The 22790-nt window shown below is 40.0% G+C and overlaps 1 protein-coding gene across 2 annotated transcripts; it reads right to left on the bottom strand.

The window, feature by feature from the left end:
* Window positions 1-207: 207 nt before the first annotated feature.
* Window positions 208-12796, bottom strand: LOC129924943 (uncharacterized). Of its 2 annotated transcripts, none has more exons than XM_056022464.1 (2): window positions 12669-12796; window positions 208-2807 (listed from the first exon to the last, which is right to left on the bottom strand). In XM_056022464.1, the coding sequence occupies exon 2, from the start codon at window positions 2429-2431 to the stop codon at window positions 1607-1609; it is 825 nt and encodes a 274-aa protein (XP_055878439.1). In that variant the 5' UTR covers window positions 2432-2807; window positions 12669-12796; the 3' UTR covers window positions 208-1606. The 2 variants fall into 2 exon arrangements, with proteins under 2 accessions (XP_055878439.1, XP_055878438.1); XM_056022463.1 differs by having other exon boundaries at window positions 12583-12775.
* Between the last annotated feature and the right edge of the window lie 9994 nt (window positions 12797-22790).

Genomic DNA, 22790 nt, shown 5'->3' with positions numbered 1-22790 from the left:
CAGCCTTATATACCACGAGGTCTGAAAGGGGAACTTGACTTTTTACCTTTAAATAATATTTTGGATCGAATTTCCATTTTAGATTAAGAGTGAAGCGGTCTCTGGTTTTATTTGACAACTTTACACTCAAGTTTCAATATAGTGACTCGAAAATAATAATAAATATATTTCATAAATTAATTTCATTAAAACAATATCTCATTACAGAAAATCTGAAATAAAACATCGATAAAAGGGTAAAATTAATGATTGCAGCCTGATATTTTGGAATCACTTATTTACTGCTGACGGTAGCTTTCTGCTTTAGTTTGTTATATGTCAGATTTTATGTGCCTGAATCTTTGCAAATAAAAAAATAAAAGTTTAATAATACCGTGGTAACTATTAATACCTTAACTTTGTATCTACACATACTATGGTAACACTATCATAAAACACATGTGTTCAAGATAAATAACGAAAGTCTGTTTATATGAGCAATAAATAATGACTTGATTATAACGGTAGTTTTTTTGTATATTAGGCGTTTTCAATAAAAGAATATTATAATTTCTTTTATTTACTAAGATAATTTTTGCAATTTTGAAATCCAAAAATACAGTTAGTCCAACTAGTAGATACATCTTACATGCAGTGTCAACAATACCACAGCCACCATCAGGACTATTCTCTCCCTTTCTTTTGTTCAAGCTAGCTACAAAAGTTTCTGCGGTTAACATGTAGTTGCATAGTTTTAAATAACGGGTTGAAGATAGATCCTGTATGGCAGTGTATGCCAATGACGGGTCGCGTTTGACGGTCTGTACTTCCGTCTTCTGGAGATTCGACCAGTGACAATGTCAAGACAATCATAGGTCGCTGTGCGGCTACCAAAGAAGACTATGTGCACAGATTGTAAGACTAATTTCCTTATGGATAACAAATATTATTATTACAATTATTATATGATCTAACTCTATCAATGTAACCCTATAAGTGATACTCATTATTAAACACCCATATCTATTTAAGTTGCGTTTTTTTTTTATAAATACAATATATACAGAGAAAAAAAGGGGGGGGGGCAGTTGATACCTTGGTTAAGGCTTCTATTCAACAACCTCCACCGTGCAGTGGCGTAGCTAGGTTGGGGGGAGGTGGGGGAGAAGTTAAAAACTCCCCAGGGCCCCGCTTGGTGTGGGCCCTCAAATTTATGTTTTTAACATTAAAAAGTAAATATTACGTAAAATGCAGGGGCCCCCAAAGATTTCAAGCCCCCCCGGGTCCCCAAACAATGGAAAATTCCTAGCTACGCTCCTGCCTCCACCCCCTCCTTTCCACTCAACTTTGTTGGTAGAGAGACCAACTTGAAATTCAAATTGAATACTGTAAAGTCACTTCTTATTTAACGACCCAGCTCATCTTGTTTTGACCACTTCATGATCTGTAGCTCGTAAAAGTTAACAGCCAGACAAAGTAACCTTTGGAGTGGGCAATGTTCAATGTTCTCATTTTAAAGAAAAAATTTGAAAAGGGAAAACCCAAGTTGTTGGTCAATATATTCACAATTAATAAACAGGACAATATCCTCGGGGCAGAATCCGACATGGCCTCTCTTTCAGTAAGTTCAGTCATGCGAGAAGTCATACACTGCTTCCTCGACTTCCTGTACCGTTGTATGGTCCAGTCGATCCTGGGCTAGCCTGTCTTTCAATATGTGGGTCACCTCTCTGGTATCGTTGCGGCCAAGCTTACCATTTTTCTTATGAGTTTTTCTTTTACCCTCATTGAAATGGGATGGAGGTTTCGAAGTGGTTGCTAAAGGCAACAAGAGGGCATAATTCTGATGCGATCTCTGGGGCTCTTTGGCGTTTTCTTTCATTTGGAGTTGTCTTCGCATTGCTCGAGGCGAGTCCATGTTCAGATCTCGCGAAGTTTGCAGAACCCGAGGCGAGAAGTTGGACGTCGTACTAGCTGTAGTGACGTCACGTTGCTGAAAGATGTTTGGCAGCTTGAGACCAGCTGGGACAGCTCCGATCCGCCATGTTGTTTTGGCATAAAGACTCCTTGGCGATAGCTGCGTATCTAGATTCTCCGCGTGCGAGCCGGCGTCCATCAAGGAAGGGCAACTGGGCGAACGTGTCAAGTCTGCTCTCTGGTCGATGATGTCATCGTCTGTCCCTGTAGCATTGCCCGTAGCGAGGCTGGACACACTGTTGCTCTTGGCGCGTTGAATGCTGGGAAGTTTAAAAGGAGTGCTGGTCTCGGAAGTCGGCGCGGATGAATACAGCTTCTTGCCGTTGTTAAACATCCTGGATGATGGCAGGAGTGATTCGTCAGTGCTTTTAGACTTCCGCGGGGAGGCATGTTTACTTTTAGTCAGATCATGCACTGAGTGACAGATAGACGGAAGGAAAAAATCGTCCTTGGAACAAGTTAAGCTGTCCTTCATTCCTTCTATGTGGTGGATTAAAAAAACCTTCCACGTGAAGATGAGACTGCAGAAATACACAGCGACAATATGGCGGCGTTAATCTCTGTTTATACTCCAGAAAAATACCTTACTGATATACATTAATTATATCATTGATAGATCACGTACAATGGCTACATACATGGCCTGTTATGTACACGCCACTGTGATAAGTAGGTGTCACTAGTGATTGTTACAATGACAATTCATATGCCAGTGCCCATTGCAGACGACACTGGGTGACGTCACTGGACTCAAAGCTGATTTAAACAGAAGGCTGTTGTTTCTGACATGTGTAGTAACATGTGTGTTACAGTAACAATGCGTTGAAGTTGAAGGTCATCGCCATGCATGCCTGTTGAAAAAGTAAAAAAAGCGGAAGTTACAAATCAAGAGAACAATTAATAACATTCAAATTTATTATTCGAAAATGACGTCATAGATTATTGTTGTTTTTAAATTTATTATTACAATTACTCCTATTAGCTTGCAAAACTCCTATTGGGTACAGAGTGGGTATTTCGAAAATATTGACAGTTTCTGTATATCATTTGGGGGATGGGGGTAAACTATTACTAATTAGCCACACAGTGAAAACTCTTATTTGACCGTTATAATTTTTCCAAATATTATCATCTTAAAATTAACTTTGGCTTACGGCTTTTTATTTTGAACACCACTTTTGGCGGGAGTTATCGCACTTCACTCAATAGTTTCTTTGTATTCAATAAAGAGTTGAGTAAATAAATAGACCGTGAAACAGACGTAGGCATGAAACAGACGTAGGCATGAAACAGACGTAGGCATGAAACAGACGTAGGCATGAAACAGACGTAGGCATGAAACAGACGTAGGCATGGAACAGTCGTAGGCATGAAACAGCCGTAGGCACGAAACAGACGTAGGCATGAAACAGACGTAGGCACGAAACAGACGTAGGCATGAAACAGACGTAGGCATGAAACAGACGTAGGCCGTGAAACAGACGTAGGCCGTGAAACAGCCGTAGGCATGAAACAGACGTAGGCACGAAACAGACGTAGGCACGAAACAGACGTAGGCACGAAACAGCCGTAGGCACGAAACAGACGTAGGCATAAAACAGACGTAGGCATAAAACAGCCGTAGGCCTACGTGACCATTTTGAGCACCGACTTATTTGATACATCATTAGCTGGTCAGTAATAGAAGTGGTAGTAAAGTTCCCCTTTCAGGACCTTGTGATCTATGGGGCAGATGATGTAAAGGTCATCTGTTTCTGTGGCCCACGGTTAACAGGGGTGTCATGTGGCCAGCACAACGACCAACCGCCTTTACTTTTTCCTCAGCTAATGTCAGGTTCCCATGAGAGCTGGGTGGACTCAGAGGCGCCCTAAAATCCAGAAATTAAAAATCTAACTCTTCACCGAGATTCGAACCCGTGACCGGTTCGGAATCCAAGCGCGTCAGCACTCAGCCACCGCGCCACCTGGTAATAGAGGAAGACTGTGCGAAACTCATTGGAAAGACTCCTTGCAATAATGAAGCATTACATTTAATAAACAGAATGAGAATTTAACAGACTAGCATTGGCTTCGTAAAAGATTTGTTTATTTTTTAAATATTATAGTATGTCACTTGTTGTTTTTTTTCCGAGGGCTGTGTAACTTTCAGAAATGTTTGAAGGCTGTGGTGTTTTTTTTTAAGCAATATACACATTGGTAGCGGGGGTGGTGAGAGGTATTCTGTTGACAGTTGTGGTACAGCCTGAGAAGGAGGATGGCATATACAGAGAAATACTTGGACAAATGACGTGTGCGCCAGGTCGTGTCAACTTATTTCTTGTGATAGCTAGAATACAATGTTGGATGGTGTGATTCGTCACGACATTTTTTATACAACGAGACAGCGGGAGGTCGCTCACAAAGGCCGCGGGATACACATTTGAGACCAAAAGAAAATCCGCTGCCGAGGACAGACGCTGACGGCGAAAAGAAAGTCTTAATCGACCACCGGCGGACAATGATTATGCTTGCCCTGGATGTGGCAAAATAGTCACATCTGGGGCTGCGTAGCCACGGAAAATACTGCATTTCTCATTAATCTTCGGACCCGAAGACAAGCCTTATTATTATTATTATTATTATTATTTATATAATGGGAAAATAACCAAAGTTACAAATGAAACAAAGAAGATCTATTAAACGCGAGTAATAGCAATATATATCATGGATTATTTTGTACAAATTGATTCCAGTAAAATCAGATTGCCTGCAGTGAAGCCCAAACCAAAATTTGGGTAGATTATTCATAAAGACTTCGCCTTAGAGAGTATTAATAAAGTGTTGTTCTATTAGAGAAAGCCCTAAGGTTATTCTCTGTAATCTAAAACACATAATGTGTTAGTGATAGTCAAATGTTTAATTGTGAAGAGTGAAAAGTTTAATTGTGATGTTTTTTTGTTTTTCTAGGGGTGGGGAGGGCAGAGATATAAAAACTATTTTTTGTTGGTACATACAAACTATATAATACCTACATGGTTTGAGTCAACACTGACTTATGTTTCTTTTCTTAGGCATAGGTTTGTAATCTATTTTTAGAAATAAGGGCCAAAATGTTGTAAAATGTTTTACATGTTTCGGATGTTCCTTCAGAGTTGAAGATAATTACTTCCTAGTCCAAACCTCCCGCAGGACGACGGGGGATGGGAGCGGGCAGGGTTTGAACCCGGGACCATCGATAAATCTGTACGACAGTCCAGCGTGCAAACCGCACGACCAGGCTGCCAAGAGAGTAAGAACTACCCCCCCCCCCGCCCCCGTAAACTGGCGTACACCATCAAAGTGATCCAAACTAATCAACCTATAGAACAAAACGTTACTCATTCAGCTAATTGCCTTCCTTTTTTTAAAAAAAATTGTGGTAATAGCTAAACAGAAATTAATTTTGTTTTTATTTCCAAGGTATAATATAAAAAAAAAAAAAAAAAGATGCCAGCATTAACTGCTGTAGTTGTTTAATCAATCTTAGATTCTTTTTAGGGTAATCGATTAGTCTACTACATTTATGGTCAAATATCGATTTAACCAACTTATTGGGCTGACCAACCCATCTTAAACATCAACACATACACACTCAAACACACACACACACACACACGCTATATATCAAAGGTTACGTGCAAAGCAAATACTAGATTGTATCGGCCCATTCATTTTTATGTGGGACACGTAATGGGCCGTATCGAAGTAAATCATTCAGCAGGAGGGTCGCATGGGAAGCGTGCGGTAGATAGTAATCGATATCGCCCATTTTCAGATTATCTGAAAAAAGGGTAAAATAAATTGACTTTGCAAGAGATCGATGCTTTGAATAGTAAAATAAAATGAATCGATGCTGTCAATATTGAAAAGATGAAGATGAAACAAGATGAGTTGAAAGAAATAGTTTCTGGACTCCGCACTAATAAAAGGTTGGAAGTACTAAGAGGTTTGATCTTAAATAGCAGGAAGTACTTGAAAGTTTGATCTTTATGTAGCAGGCAGTACTAAGAGGTTTGATCTTAAATAGCAGGAAGTACTAAGAGGTTTGATCTTAAATAGCAGGAAGTACTTGAAAGTTTGATCTTTATGTAGCAGGCAGTACTAAGAGGTTTGATCTTAAATAGCAGGAAGTACTAAGAGGTTTGATCTTAAATAACAGGAAGTACTTGAAAGTTTAATCTTTATGTAGCAGGCAGTACTAAGAGGTTTGATCTTAAATAGCAGGAAGTACTTGAAAGTTTGATCTTTATGTAGCAGGCAGTACTAAGAGGTTTGATCTTAAATAGCAGGAAGTACTAAGAGGTTTGATCTTAAATAGCAGGCAGTACTAAGAGGTCTGATCTTAAATAGCAGGAAGTACTTGAAAGTTTGATCTTTATGTAGCAGGCAGTACTAAGAGGTTTGATCTTAAATAGCAGGAAGTACTAAGAGGTTTGATCTTAAATAGCAGGAAGTACTAAGAGGTTTGATCTTAAATAGCAGGAAGTACTAAGAGGTTTGATCTTAAATAGCAGTAGTACTAGGAGGTTTGATCTTTATGTAGCAGTAGTACTAGGAGGTTTGATCTTTATGTAGCAGTAGTACTAGGAGGTTTGATCTTTATGTAGCAGTAGTACTAGGAGGTTTGATCTTTATGTAGCAGTAGTACTAGGAGGTTTGATCTTTATGTAGCAGTAGTACTAGGAAGCTTGATATTTATGTAGCAGTAGTACTTGGAGGCTTGATCTTTATGTAGCAGTAGTACTAGGAGGTTTGATCTTTATGTAGCAGTAGTACTAGGAGGTTTGATCTTTATGTAGCAGTAGTACTAGGAGGTTTGATCTTTATGTGGCAGTAGTACTAGGAGGCTTGATCTTTATGTAGCAGTAGTACTAGGAGGTTTGATCTTTATGTAGCAGTAGTACTTGGAGGCTTGATCTTTATGTAGCTGTAGTACTAGGAGGTTTGATCTTTATGTAGCAGTAGTACTAGGAGGCTTGATCTTTATGTGGCAGTAGTACTAGGAGGTTTGATCTTTATGTAGCAGTAGTACTAGGAGGTTTGATCTTTATGTAGCAGTAGTACTAGGAGGTTTGATCTTTATGTGGCAGTAGTACTAGGAGGTTTGATCTTTATGTGGCAGTAGTACTAGGAGGCTTGATCTTTATGTGGCAGTAGTACTAGGAGGATTGATCTTTATGTAGCAGTAGTACTAGGAGGATTGATCTTTATGTAGCTGTAGTACTTGGAGGCTTGATCTTTATGTAGCTGTAGTACTTGGAGGCTTGATCTTTATGTAGCTGTAGTACTAGGAGGATTGATCTTTATGTAGCTGTAGTACTAGGAGGATTGATCTTTATGTAGCAGTAGTACTAGGAGGCTTTATCTTTATGTGGCTGTAGTACTAGGAGGTTTGATCTTTATGTGGCAGTAGTACTAGGAGGTTTGATCTTTATGTGGCAGTAGTACTAGGAGGATTGATCTTTATGTGGCAGTAGTACTAGGAGGCTTGATCTTTATGTGGCAGTAGTACTAGGAGGTTTGATCTTTATGTAGCAGTAGTACTAGGAGGATTGATCTTTATGTGGCAGTAGTACTAGGAGGCTTGATCTTTATGTAGCTGTAGTACTAGGAGGCTTGATCTTTATGTAGCTGTAGTACTAGGAGGTTTGATCTTTATGTAGCTGTAGTACTAGGAGGTTTGATCTTTATGTAGCAGTAGTACTAGGAGGCTTGATCTTTATGTGGCAGTAGTACTAGGAGGATTGATCTTTATGTAGCAGTAGTACTAGGAGGATTGATCTTTATGTAGCTGTAGTACTTGGAGGCTTGATCTTTATGTAGCTGTAGTACTAGGAGGCTTGATCTTTATGTAGCTGTAGTACTAGGAGGTTTGATCTTTATGTGGCAGTAGTACTAGGAGGATTGATCTTTATGTAGCAGTAGTACTAGGAGGATTGATCTTTATGTAGCTGTAGTACTTGGAGGCTTGATCTTTATGTAGCAGTAGTACTTGGAGGCTTGATCTTTATGTAGCTGTAGTACTAGGAGGTTTGATCTTTATGTAGCAGTAGTACTAGGAGGCTTGATCTTTATGTGGCAGTAGTACTAGGAGGTTTGATCTTTATGTGGCAGTAGTACTAGGAGGTTTGATCTTTATGTGGCAGTAGTACTAGGAGGTTTGATCTTTATGTAGCAGTAGTACTAGGAGGTTTGATCTTTATGTAGCAGTAGTACTAGGAGGTTTGATCTTTATGTGGCAGTAGTACTAGGAGGTTTGATCTTTATGTGGCAGTAGTACTAGGAGGCTTGATCTTTATGTGGCAGTAGTACTAGGAGGATTGATCTTTATGTAGCAGTAGTACTAGGAGGATTGATCTTTATGTAGCTGTAGTACTAGGAGGCTTGATCTTTATGTAGCTGTAGTACTTGGAGGCTTGATCTTTATGTAGCTGTAGTACTTGGAGGCTTGATCTTTATGTAGCTGTAGTACTAGGAGGTTTGATCTTTATGTAGCTGTAGTACTAGGAGGTTTGATCTTTATGTAGCAGTAGTACTAGGAGGTTTGATCTTTATGTAGCAGTAGTACTAGGAGGTTTGATCTTTATGTAGCAGTAGTACTAGGAGGTTTGATCTTTATGTAGCTGTAGTACTAGGAGGTTTGATCTTTATGTAGCAGTAGTACTAGGAGGTTTGATCTTTATGTAGCAGTAGTACTAGGAGGTTTGATCTTTATGTAGCTGTAGTACTAGGAGGCTTGATCTTTATGTAGCAGTAGTACTAGGAGGTTTGATCTTTATGTAGCAGTAGTACTAGGAGGTTTGATCTTTATGTAGCAGTAGTACTAGGAGGTTTGATCTTTATGTAGCAGTAGTACTAGGAGGTTTGATCTTTATGTAGCAGTAGTACTAGGAGGATTGATCTTTATGTAGCAGTAGTACTAGGAGGCTTGATCTTTATGTAGCTGTAGTACTAGGAGGTTTGATCTTTATATGGCAGTAGTACTAGGAGGTTTGATCTTTATGTAGCAGTAGTACTAGGAGGCTTGATCTTTATATGGCAGTAGATACACAGGTGGAAAATGCTTATGCCTGCGCTATTTGTGGCAAAATACTGCATTCCTCAATGATCTTCGGATTCGAAGTCAAGCCTTATTATGACTAAAAAACTCTGAAGGAACATCCGAAACATGTAAAACAAACATTTTATGTTGTGTATTTATGTTTCTTGTTGTGTGCTGTGAACTGATCTGTTCTAGTGTGTCAAAATGTCATGGTGTCCAGGTCAGCTTGTGTGTGTGTGTGCGTGTGTACTGTGTTATTGTGAACAGTTTTGTCCTTCTTGTTCAATAAAGCCTAGCACCAAGACATGTCTTCCCGTAGTATTTTATTAGGTCACAACATTATATAAAAAATATAAGTAAGGTCTGTAATTTATACGATGAGAAGAGAAGATAATCAGAATTTCAATCATTTCTCATAGCATTCGATGATATTTCTGATGTCACGTGTTGAATGGGTGGTGACGTGTTGAAGAGGATGACGTCAGGCGAGTTTAAGACGTCACTTAAAAAGACATACTGCATGTAAAGGAATCTGTTCATCTTAGTTTTTTTTTTCCCTCGTATATTTTAAGTTTCATAATGACTGGGTGTAAGTTATCGCATTTATTTCAATCACTGGCCTGCATAAGGAATAGTCTCAAAGTTCAATAGATATACTAAACCAGTGATGCCCAAAGTACGGCCCGCGGGCCAGAACCGGCCCGCGACGTGGTTACATCCGGCCCGCCGAAAAGTCGGCACAAAAAGTAATAAATTCTCCCCTCTTCAAAAAAGGTTGAAAATGTAATTTTACCTTTGTTAGGGCCCTCACTTTTTCTCTGATGGATTGGTACCATGACCTTTAACGAGTATGAGTTTCTGAAATGGAATACTGAATGTAGAATCTACCCGGAGAAGTGAATGGGCCTTTTTTTGGTGGAACATGATAATAAGCCAACATATTTGTTTTCTAAAGAAAGTCTGGATGTTTAAAAACAAACATATACAGTGGCATTATAAAACAAATATGAAGGCCCTCTTGGTTTGAGCCGCGTCTAAAAGATTGGTTAAACTACGCCTAGAGATTTGACCAAAAAGAGACAAGAAAATAGTTGGTGGTAAAAGTAGCTACAATGCTGCTCTCATTTTAAGTAGAAATGAAGCAAAATTTTTTAGACGCGTAAAAAATGATAGACTTTAACTATCAGATTAATTAATGTAAGAACTAGATCCAATAGTTCAAATGGTTTCAGGTGAATTTTGATTTCATATTTTACCATTTTGTTGATGTGGCCCGCAACACGCGTGTCGAAAGTTAAAATGGCCCGCAGGTCAAATTAGGTTGAGCATCACTGTACTAAACAATAAACAATCTATTCAAGAAAAAAAAAGTCCATACGTCTTTCAGGCCTTGCGTTCTATTGGGCAAATGATTTCATCTGTTTCTGTGACCCACGGTTAACAAGGGTGTTATGTGGCCAGCACAACGACCAACCGCCTTTATCTTTTTTTTTCCCAAAATATTGTCAGGTACCCCGAAAATCTCGAAATTAAAATCCAAGCCTTCACTCGGGCTGAAAACCTAGACGCCTCGGTTCGGAAACCAAGCTTTACCGCTCACCCGGTGACACGACAAAATAGCGCCGACAAAATAGCGCAGACAAAATAGCGGGAAATTTCCCGATATAATAGCGCATATTTATATATGATGTGTATAAAAAGTACCGGATTTTAGTGAGTGAAGATCCTGGGCTGCATTTTTGTTTCATCTCCGGCAGTGACTGACCAAGTCAATCATTCATTTTGCTATTTCCTGTCCGTCCTTGTCTAACACCATGTGTATGGGGTATCTAGGAGGGGTAGCACCTCTAGTGGACAGGCAGTCGTACCTTCTTTTTGAGGATAGCTTGGCTCACTCTTGGTTCCCACTCGGTACCCAACTCTCTCCTGTGGCTCCCAGAAGCTGTAGCATGCGCAGCGGCCACACCCCGGAAACGGCATTGACTGGCCGGCTAAACCAGGTAGAGGGTATCTGACGTGTCCATGGCACTCAGTACACTGAGGTTCTGTCAAACCTAGCATGTGAAGTCTGGACTTGGCGGCCTGTGCGTAACGTCACAAAACTTGACTAATCGGACAGAAAGGCAAGTACCAGCACAGTGCTGTGGAGTACTCAAGAGCAGGACAAGACACACAGAAAGTCTCTGGTCATCCACTGCACCCAAACTTGTCCCCGGACGTCTTGACCAAATCTTGCTTCCGGAAAAGGACGGGCTTTAGGGCGAGAGAGTGAGGTCGACGTGTTGCGCGAATCCTCCTCACTTTAATCCAAATTCCAGCGCAAGTCACTTGTCGTCCCCCCCCCCCCCAATCCCCCCTGGATGGCAAAGTGGTCATCATCGAACCACGATGGACGAACTATATATATATAAAGTTCAGAATGGTCAATTTGGATTGTAGGCCTAAAACAACTTCCGTTCTCTCCCCGCCACACCCTCCTCTCCTTATGGTACATAACAAAAATCTGTATTTTTTTTAACGCTGCGTAAATATGACAAATATGGAAGTATCTTTACTTGTTTTTTGAAGTGCACTTTTGGAATTTAAATAAATGACATATTTTGAAATTATTCATTGTAGCTTTTTATCATTCTAGCATTAAAATGTTTGCATATTTATATTTTAAGATATCCAAAGTATTTCTTGCAAAATGACGAAAAAAAATTTTGCGTGCTATTTAGGCGGCGCTATTTTGTTGGCGCCGTTTTGTCGGCGCGATTTTATTTGCGCTATTTTGTCGGGTAATTATAATAAGCCAAAATGAATAGTTTAAAAAATGTATCATTTATTTAAATTCAGCCACCGTACCCCCATCTATTCCAGATGACAGAATCAATAGAGAGAAGACTCTGCTTAAGATATGATATGAAAAAAAAACTACCATGTAATCTAACTCTAGCTGCAGTATCTGTGAAAACTATTTTTCTTACAATTGTATCATCTAGCTCAGTAGGGGCATTAGACCCTATCTAAAATGTATCTTACATCTAATATATTACAGACGATAATCAGGGCCAGACCCAGGTCACTGCAACCTATGCGGTCACAGTGGGCCCCACACTTTCACAGGCCCCGCGCTAATTCTAGGTGTAAATGATTAAATTAAACCATTATAACTTATACATAATAACAGGGATTCGGCGGCCTCCTGATCTTCCTGAAATCTCATGTAATTGCAAAATATATCAAAATCTAATTTAATTAAAATGTTCTGAAAACTCATAAAAATAGACACAAATTGTCATTTCGAGATGCCAAACCTACACGCGATAAAAAAAAAACCCGGCATTGTCAGCTTTCATCTCATAAAATTTTATTACAAAGACGAATATATTTTCTAATACGAAATCTTAATTTTGGCGTTATGATTATCCCTACCCAGACTGGGCCCCGCGCAATCCGTTTCGCATAGGGCCCCGCAATCGTTAGGGCCGGCCCTGACGATCATTAGGCATAAAGTAGGTATAATGCATCCAACATTACAAACATGTAACAGATCTATTATCTATAGAAATAGTTTAACTTACGTCAGTGAGACGTGGCTCAATCAAGGCCTCAACGGAAATGCTACTGAAATTAAGACATCTACTATCTATGAATGAGAATAACTTACTTCAGTAAGACCTAAAGGTAATTAAGTCCTCAACTGGTCAACTGCTACACATGCACACACCTTGATTTACTGTCAGACAGTCAACAGACGTCTATTGTGATTGCTTCTCGTTGTCTCCCCTGCGAGTCACTCCTTTTTAACGATTGTTCAGTAGGGGGTCTCCGGCCGAACACTTCAAAGTGGCAGGTCGATAAGACCTGGAGCTGCCAGTGGCGTGACAACTCCGGCCCCATAAGTTTCAACATATCTCATAGTGACTGATAGTCCAACAGTCGAATGCCGATTGGCAAAACATACATACAACATATTCTTCTATTTTTTAGTGGAGAAATATCCCATTATCTTCAAATAAAAAACAAAATGAAATAAAATACTCTGAAAGACACAGAGATAAAGGCACATTACTCGTCCCATATGCTAGGACAAATTTGTACAAATACTCCTTCTTCCCTAGTGCTATTAGAGCATGGAATGGGTTGCCTGAGCCAGCCAGGAAAACCAGTGACTTGGCAGAATTTAAGTCATTGGTTAACATGCATGACTAAATGCATGACGCGTAGGACGTAATCATCTTCTTTTTTTGAAGTAACGTCTGTATTATATAAGATAAGATAATGTTGAATCTTTTATTTAAGTATTAATGTAAATGTATATTTAATGTGTTTAATTAGGCGATGCCAGATTATATTTCATTAACAAGCTTGTGGTAGCTTGCACGAGATTCTCCGCCATATTAAACACATCAGTTGAATATTGGGCTTGTTTCTAAATTAAGTTATAGCCTGTCAGTATATCAAAATCACAGTTGCTTAAAATTTTCAATGCAATCTCGGGAACAAAACAGGGAGGCTAATAAATAGTTAACCAAGTCAAGCTTTGTTACAAAGTATAGAAAATAGTGATGAGCATGGTGTGAATTGGTATAGAGACCATAGGCGTAGTCAGGGACCCCCCCCCCCCCCCCCGAAATGAAATCCCCCTCCACACTTATAATATAGAATAATATATACTTGCCATATATTACCTGTGACCCGCGGGTCTTAAGTTGCGTATCACTGTCGATATAGTCATTGAGAGTGTTTTGGAAACAATTCAACGAAATAATAATGTTAAAAGAAAGCGAATTCGTGAATGTAAAAATAGCATGAATGGAGCTATCAAAATAGCTAATCGACCTAAATCTATTTTTTTTTTAATAAAAACATTTGCCTCGTAGGCCTGCATATATTTAGATCTATAGAGTCTAGATGCTATTATGATAGATGTAGACCTACTATTATAAGAGTGAATTCAAGGACTCAAGACGCTTATTAGTTACTTTATGTTAGAAGGCCAAGTGGATGGAGCTTGCAAAACCCAGGATGTCCAACCCAATGTGTGGGTGCCTGGTTAAAAGCTGGATTAGGGCGCGCCGGAATGTGAGGCGCGCCCCATAAACGCCGTAGGCTCTAGAAGGTACGTTCCCAGATGTACGACGTTGCATTTAGTCGCCTCACTGATGGCGAACTTTCTGGCGGTGGGAGAAACGAGTCTAGACAATCTCTCATTATACCACAAGGTATTCGCGGCAAGCGTGACATTAGAAGCTAGCCCAGCGAACCCGAGTTCCTGAGTAGGTAGCATTGATCCCATCTGAGGAGATCGAATCCAACAGTCTAACATGCAACCAGTTTCGCCCGCACTCGGGTAATTTCACTCAAATGGCTTTACAAAATTTATCTATTAAACCCGAGTATGGGCATTACTCATCTGATAGGCCCCGTACTATCAATCCTGACGACGGGTTGATGTACGATAAGTTAGCTACCGTCGTTGTCCTTCAAGATGTCCGCTCACTAAGCTCACTTTATGTTAGTATATTTAATATCCCCCATATAGAGCCTCATGTAGCCTGTTCGATCATGGTGTGCGTGCGTGGTGTCCCTCATGGTTGGGCGCCAGATGTATGTCTCCGCGTCTCTGTGTGTAGGTGTGTGTGTCAGGACACTGTCATAGAGAGACACAGTCCAATGTTTGTTTTTCATTTTACAAACAACAAAAGACTTCTAACATCGAATTCGATTCTCTGACCACGACAAAGATGACTCAAGTTACCATTCGCTTGAACAAACAGAAAACTCAAAGCCCTTAGCGACTATACCGATTCAATACAAGCTGTATATCCAACTTGATCCGTTAAACTGGATTTTTCTGAATTAATTTACACTATAGCAGTGTCGCGTTCATTTTTTTTAAAAGACTTATTGAATTGTTATGCAAAGTGTAAAACTGTACGGTAAAGCTTTGTATTATTGTTATTATTATTATTATTATTATTATTGTTATATTTAGATTTATATTTAGTTATTTACTAAGAAGGAAAATTACTGCCATTGCCGTAACTGGCTGACTTTCTGAAAAAATAAAATAAACATAGAAACGAAGACAAAAGAAAATGAAAATAAATTATAAAAATCATAATGAAAACATTTGTCTTTAAATTTTGTACACGACAGATTTGGAGATTCATATGTAAATTATGAGTGAGTCTGGTGTGAATGTACACTTTGGTTTCTTATAGTTATAATGTTTTTTTGTTTGGTGTAATGCACAAATTGTAAGACAAATTTCCTTACGGATAATAAAGATTATTATTATTATTATGTTAGAAACGAACGTGTAGTCATTCTCTGGCACTGCCAGGGTCGAGTTTCGTTAAAGAGAAACAAAATTCAGTGTAGTCCCTTTAACAGTTTCCACTGAGGAATTTTCTGGTGATGTGGCAGGTCTGCAGCAGTACCGCCCTCTGACAGGCAACGAAGATGTTCCTAGGAATGTTTAGGGCCTGGAAGGTGTCTGTGAGGTCAGTTGTTATTATCCCCTCGGTTGATATAACAATGGGGTATTTTGGATAACTTCCTTAAACGCTTAATCTCCAAACCTTGGTTCCCATATTTTGTTTGCTTTTCTCAGTTTTTCTTCTTCTTCTTCTTATTATTATTATTATTAAGTATTAATAATGTAGTAACTCCAGTGGCGGACCGAAAGGGTTAATGTGTGTGCGGCCTACTGATACACACGACCCAGGCCAATCACACAGGTCAACGGGTCAACGGCTGTCGATAGACAAGGGACAGTACTGCTAGTTCACGCAAGTATGACCTGTGTTGTGGTCATGTGATCAAGAGCCTTCACGGTCGAGAGACACGGTGTGTAACGAGAGACAGTTTTTTCCAGAACAGCAAGGCATAAGGACTGGTACCTAGTGAGTCCTCGAGAATGTAGCTGTACGAGCTAGAGAGACTTGTAAAGTTAAGTAAGGCAGTTCTGTTAAGTTCAAGAAAGCATTTGAATTGATGTAGCCAATTGTGTTGAATCGGCTGTTGATGTAATTGTCATTAAATCGCCACTTTGTTACTAGAAGCTCTTGTTGTCAAGTTCTTGTGTTAGGTGTGCTGTTGTGTTGTTGTTAAGTAGTGTTTGCAGAAGGCCTGATTGAGAAGATCGTATACGAAGTTAAATAAATCTAGCAGACATATCGTATAACTGGTAGCCCTAAATGCAGATTCTTACTAATAGTCATGATAACAACATATTGAATAGCACAGACAATTGGGGGAAAAAAAGAGGGGGGGTAACAGGTCTTAAAAGAACACAGTAAAATAGAATTTCTAATGAAGACAGATCTAACTAATTTGAAACAGGTTAAATCTAGTTCGATGAAGGCTGCACTAATTAAGTTGACTTAGCAGTCATTTGACTGCCGACTTGCACGACTGGGCCTTGCGTGCCAGTAATGTGGGTCATTAATTGGCTCTACGCGGTCTGTGTGAAGAGCGTTCGAAACAGCTGATTATACTCAGTTCAAAGATATAAAAAAAAATACCCAGAAACCTAGTATGCTGCCACTAAAAATAACTGTTCACATTCTATAAGTTTTCCTCGTCTAGTTAACAAAGATGTGTTTATATTTGTTTATACCGTAGCGCAATTGTAGAAAAATATTCAATCGTGTTATGAACGCATTGCAATAAGAAATGTTTATGCTATTGAAGAAATGTACCTAGATCTAGTGGGAAATACTCAGCCAATGAAGTACTGAATATGAGAATCGCTATTTAAATTTAAGGTCGACAAGAGCGATCGCCCTTGACTATTTTTAGTACGCGTCACGACTTAAAAGTTAGTTAGAATATAATGGAGCTAACCTATTTTAAGTTAGAGTATCTGTCTAACTGTAACCCCTGCTAAACTTTAACCTAGGCGTTTGAACAGCTCGTATAAGTTATATTTAGATCCTATCTAAAACATTAAAAACAGTCCGGCAATTATTTACGCTTACAAAATATTCAGAAACACTCGAAGCGATTTTATGATATAGTCCACGTTTAAAGATCGTCACCTAAAGTGTGCCCTTGTATGTCATTTACATGTTGTAAAAGCATGTCGTAATGATTTATATGTACGCTATGTGCTGGTTAGGTCCGGCGTCCATAATTGGCGGCGAAGTGAATTTAGTGGCCAAAAATGAAACATAAACTTCGAGAAATAAAATAAAATTTATTTAAAACTTAGAAAACTACAAGAATTACATTGGGCACAAATGTGCGGGAGGTGGGGGTGGGGGGGGCGGTGGCTGAGTGGTTAAGATCCTGGCTTCTGAACCTGGGGTCCTGGTTGCAATTCTCGGTGAAGACTACGATTTTTAATTTTGGGATTTTTTAGGGCACCCCTGAGCCCACCCAACTCAAATGCGTACCTGACTTTAGTTGGGGAAAGTAATGGCGGCTGGTCGTTAGGCTGGTCACATGACAACCTGCTCATTTAGGCTGGTCACATGACAACCTTCTAATTTAGGCTGGTCACATGACAACCTGCTCATTTAGGCTGGTCACATGACAACCTGCTCATTAACATCATCTGCACCACAGATCGCTAGGTAAGAAACTTTACTTTACAATTTTTACTATTTTTACTCTAAAAAAAATTGTTTTTAGTCCTATGCGAAGCCTTTAGCAATCAGAGGCTGCTGCCTGGTTTGCCTATGCCTAAGACCGGCCCTGACGTTACTGACATAAAGTATTGCCAACAAAAAATTAACTTTAGAAACATTTCCTGTTTGTCTTTTTTCCAACATTTTGAACGGTCAACAATGTCCAACGTTATGCTGGCTAGGTCTTTCATCTTTAAATTAGTCAGACTAAACAATTTCTAACAGTTCCACAATTTGTCGTGTGGAAAATTCAACCCCCAAGAGTTACACTTTTTTAGATGTAGTGTCTGAAGTGGGCAAACAGTGTTATTAACTAGTTCCGGCTGCTATCACATATCCGGGGTCGCCATTTGGTTACTATAATAAGTAGTTTATTTTTAGCTATTTCGTAATTAGGAATTTCTGGTTAAGGCTAATATCTAGTTCAGTTATATTTTTTTTTAATCCAACCACAGAATAAAAGCAAGTCAAAGATAAAAAAAATTCTATAAGTTAAATAGGTTTTATTCAAAGTGTACTATATCTAAAAATCGAAATTAATTAGAAATGCGTGCTTTCATCGGCTATATTTTGTTTCTTTACCATTATTTAGTGAATTTTTTTTTTGTTTAACTATTTAAAAATATCGCGTTTTTAAACAGACATTTACAAACGCGAACCGGAAATCACTGGCTTGTGTCTGATTTAGTTATTGTTTTTCTTTAGATTAGACAATCGTAAGGTCTCTCTCTCTCTCTCTTCTCTCTCTCTCCATTAAATTGTAGAGCTAAAACAAGTCTATCATGTTATATCCTTACGTTTAATTTACAATTTACAGTCATGTTAGGTTTTAGACAGAACTGAGAAACTAAAAACTGGTCACCACTTCAATGATTAAAATCTAAACCACTGATAAAATAAACCTGGTTATAAAGTGTCCTAGAAACTAATCAAGACACTTGATCCTGTCATGAGTTCACTTTAGGTGAAGGGGTTGTTGACATGGCTTGTTGACTTTGTCTCTCTAGTTGTAAATATTTCACTGAAGCTCTTGTGATACTCAATACATTCCTGCAGGGCTGGATTTAAATATGTGGAGGTCCCAGGGCTGGATTTAAGTATATGGAGGTCTGGATTTAAGTATGTGGAGGGCTGGATTTAAGTATAAGAAGGGCTGGATTTAAGTATATGGAGGGCTGGATTTAAGTATGTGAAGGGCTGGATTTAAGTATGTGGAGGTCCCAGGGCTGGATTTAAGTATATGGAGGGCTGGATTTAAGTATGTGGAGGGCTGGATTTAAGTATATGGAGGGCTGGATTTAAGTATGTAGAGGGCTGGATGTAAGTATGTGGAGGGCTGGATGTAAGTATGTGGAGGTCCCAGGGCTGGATTTAAGTATATGGAGGGCTGGATTTAAGTATGTGGAGGGCTGGATTTAAGTATATGGAGGGCTGGATTTAAGTATGTAGAGGGCTGTATTTAAGTATATGGAGGGCTGGATTTAAGTATATGGAGGGCTGGATTTAAGTATGTGGAGGTCCCAGGGCTGGATTTAAGTATATGGAGGGCTGGATTTAAGTATATGGAGGGCTGGATTTAAGTATGTGTAGGTCCCAGGGCTGGATTTAAGTATGTGGAGGGATGGATTTAAGTGTGTGGAGGGCTAAATTTAAGTATAAGGAGGGCTGGATTTAAGTATGTGGAGGGCTGGATTTAAGTATGTGGAGGGCTAAATTTAAGTATATGGAGGGCTGGATTTAAGTATGTGGAGGGCTGGATTTAAGTATATGGAGGGCTGGATTTAAGTATGTGGAGGGCTGGATTTAAGTATGTGGAGGTCCCAGGGCTGGATTTAAGTATATGGAGAGCTGGATTTAAGTATATGGAGGGCTGGATTTAAGTATATGGAGGGCTGGATTTAAGTATGTGGAGGTCTCAGGGCTGTATTTAAGTATGTGGAGGGCTGGATTTAAGTTTGTGGAGGTCCCAGGGCTGGATTTAAGTATGTGGAGGGCTGGATTTAAGTATGTGGAGGGCTGAATTTAAGTGTATGGAGGGCTAGATTTAAGTATGTGGAGGGCTGGATTTAAGTATATGGAGGGCTGGATTTAAGTATGTGGAGGTCCCAGGGCTGGATTTAAGTATGTGGAGGGCTGGATTTAAGTATATGGAGGGCTGGATTTAAGTATATGGAGGTCCCAGGGCTGGATTTGAGTATTTAAGTATGTGGAGGTCCCAGAGCTGGATTTAAGTATATGGAGGGCTGGATTTAAGTATGTGGAGGTTCCAGGGCTGGATTTAAGTATGTGGAGGGCTGGATTTAAGTATGTGGAGGGCTGGATTTAAGTATGTGGAGGGCTGAATTTAAGTTTGTGGAGGTTCCAGGGCTGGATTTAAGTATGTGGAGGGCTGGATTTAAGTATGTGGAGTGCTGGATTTAAGTGTATGGAGGGCTGGATTTAAGTATGTGGAGGTCCCAGGGCTGGATTTAAGTATGTGGAGGGCTGGATTTAAGTATATGGAGGTCCCAGGGCTGGATTTAAGTATGTGGAGGGCTGGATTTAAGTATATGGAGGGCTGGATTTAAATATGTGGAGGGCTGGATTTAAGTATATGGAGGGCTGGATTTAAGTATGTGGAGGGCTGGATTTAAGTATATGGAGGGCTGGATTTAAGTATATGGAGGGCTGGATTTAAGTATGTGGAGGTCCCAGGGCTGGATTTAAGTACATGGAGGGCTGGATTTAAGTATGTGGAGGTCCCAGGGCTGGATTTAAGTATATGGAGGGCTGGATTTAAGTATGTGGAGGTCCCATGGCTGGATTTAAGTATGTGGAGGGCTGGATTTAAGTATATGGAGGTCCCAGGGCTGGATTTAAGTATGTGGAGGGCTGGATTTAAGTATATGGAGGTCCCCAGGGCTGGATTTAAGTATGTGGAGGGCTGGATTTAAGTATGTGGAGGGCTGGATTTAAGTTTGTGGAGGTCCCAGGGCTGGATTTAAGTATGTAGAGGGCTGGATTTAAGTATGTGGAGGGCTGGATTTAAGTGTATGGAGGGCTGGATTTAAGTATGTGGAGGGCTGGATTTAAGTATATGGAGGGCTGGATTTAAGTATGTGGAGGTCCCAGGGCTGGATTTAAGTATGTGGAGGGCTGGATTTAAGTATATGGAGGGCTGGATTTAAATATGTGGAGGGCTGGATTTAAGTATATGGAGGGCTGGATTTAAGTATGTGGAGGGCTTGATTTAAGTATGTGGAGGGCTGGATTTAAGTATATGGAGGGCTGGATTTAAGTATGTGGAGGTCCCAGGGCTGGATTTAAGTATACGGAGGGCTGGATTTAAGTATGTGGAGGGCTGGATTTAAGTATATGAAGGGCTGGATCTAAGTATGTGGAGGGCTGGATTTAAGTATATGGAGGGCTGGATTTAAGTATGTGGAGGTTCCAGGGCTGGATTTAAGTATACGGAGGGCTGGATTTAAGTATGTGGAGGGCTGGATTTAAGTATGTGGAGGGCTGGATTTAAGTATGTGGAGGGCTGGATTTAAGTATGTGGAGGTCCCAGGGCTGGATTTAAGTATGTGGTGGGCTGGATTTAAGCATATGGAGGGCTGGATTTAAGTATGTGGAGGGCTGGATTTAAGTATATGGAGGGCTGGATTTAAGTATATGGAGGGCTGGATTTAAGTATGTGGAGGTCCCAAGGCTGGATTTAGTTATGTGGAGGTCCCAGGGCTGGATTTAAGTATGTGGAGACACTGTGGCAAATTTTTGTGCAGACCCCTAAAATTTAAGATTTAAGCATATGGAGGGCTGGATTTAAGTATGTGGAGGGCTGGATTTAAGTATATGGAGGGCTGGATTTAAGTATATGGAGGGCTGGATTTAAGTATGTGGAGGTCCCAGGGCTGGATTTAAGTACATGGAGGGCTGGATTTAAGTATGTGGAGGTCCCAGGGCTGGATTTAAGTATGTGGAGGGCTGGATTTAAGTATATGGAGGGCTGGATTTAAGTATGTGGAGGTCCCAGGGCTGGATTTAAGTATATGGAGGGCTGGATTTAAGTATGTGGAGGTCCCAGGGCTGGATTTAAGTATATGGAGGTCCCAGGGCTGGATTTAAGTATATGGAGGGCTGGATTTAAGTATGTCAAGGTCCCAGGGCTGGATTTAAGTATATGTAGGGCTGGATTTAAGTATGTGGAGGGCTGGATTTAAGTATGTGGAGGTCTGGATTTAAGTATATGGAGGGCTGGATTTAAGTATATGGAGGGCTGGATTTAAGTATGTGGAGGTCGCAGGGCTGGATTTAAGTATGTGGAGGTCCCAGGGCTGGATTTAAGTATGTGGAGACACCGGGGCAGGATTTTTGTGCAGACCCCTAAAATTTTTCAAAAGCTGTAATAAAGATCCACTTATGAATGAAAATACTTATATCTAATAATATGTTTTAAGTATATGGAGGGCTGGATTTAAGTATGTGGAGGTTCCAGGGCTGGATTTAAGTATACGGAGGGCTGGATTTAAGTATGTGGAGGGCTGGATTTAAGTATGTGGAGGTCCCAGGGCTGGATTTAAGTATGTGGTGGGCTGGATTTAAGCATATGGAGGGCTGGATTTAAGTATGTGGAGGGCTGGATTTAAGTATATGGAGGGCTGGATTTAAGTATATGGAGGGCTGGATTTAATTATGTGGAGGTCCCACGGCTGGATTTAAGTATGTGGAGGTCCCAGGGCTGGATTTAAGTATGTGGAGACACTGTGGCAAAATTTTTGTGCAGACCCCTAAAATTTTTAATTTTTAAGTATATGGAGGGCTGGATTTAAGTATGTGGAGGGCTGGATTTAAGTATATGGAGGGCTGGATTTAAGTATGTGGAGGTCCCAGGGCTGGATTTAAGTACATGGAGGGCTGGATTTAAGTATGTGGAGGTCCCAGGGCTGGATTTAAGTATGTGGAGGGCTGGATTTAAGTATATGGAGGGCTGGATTTAAGTATGTGGAGGTCCCAGGGCTGGATTTAAGTATATGGAGGGCTGGATTTAAGTATGTGGAGGTCCCAGGGCTGGATTTAAGTATATGGAGGTCCCAGGGCTGGATTTAAGTATATGGAGGGCTGGATTTAAGTATGTCAAGGTCCCAGGGCTGGATTTAAGTATATGTAGG

This window comes from Biomphalaria glabrata, chromosome 3, assembly GCF_947242115.1.
Source record: "Biomphalaria glabrata chromosome 3, xgBioGlab47.1, whole genome shotgun sequence".
NCBI classification, from domain to species: Eukaryota; Metazoa; Mollusca; class Gastropoda; family Planorbidae; genus Biomphalaria; species Biomphalaria glabrata.
Note: the sequence above shows the minus strand (reverse complement) of the source record. Positions and strands in the feature narration are given on the sequence as shown.

Bases quoted from the DNA above. Each gene is read 5' to 3' on its own strand.
- LOC129924943 (XM_056022464.1), bottom strand. From the start codon at position 2,431: ATGAAGGACAGCTTAACTTGTTCCAAGGACGATTTTTTCCTTCCGTCT.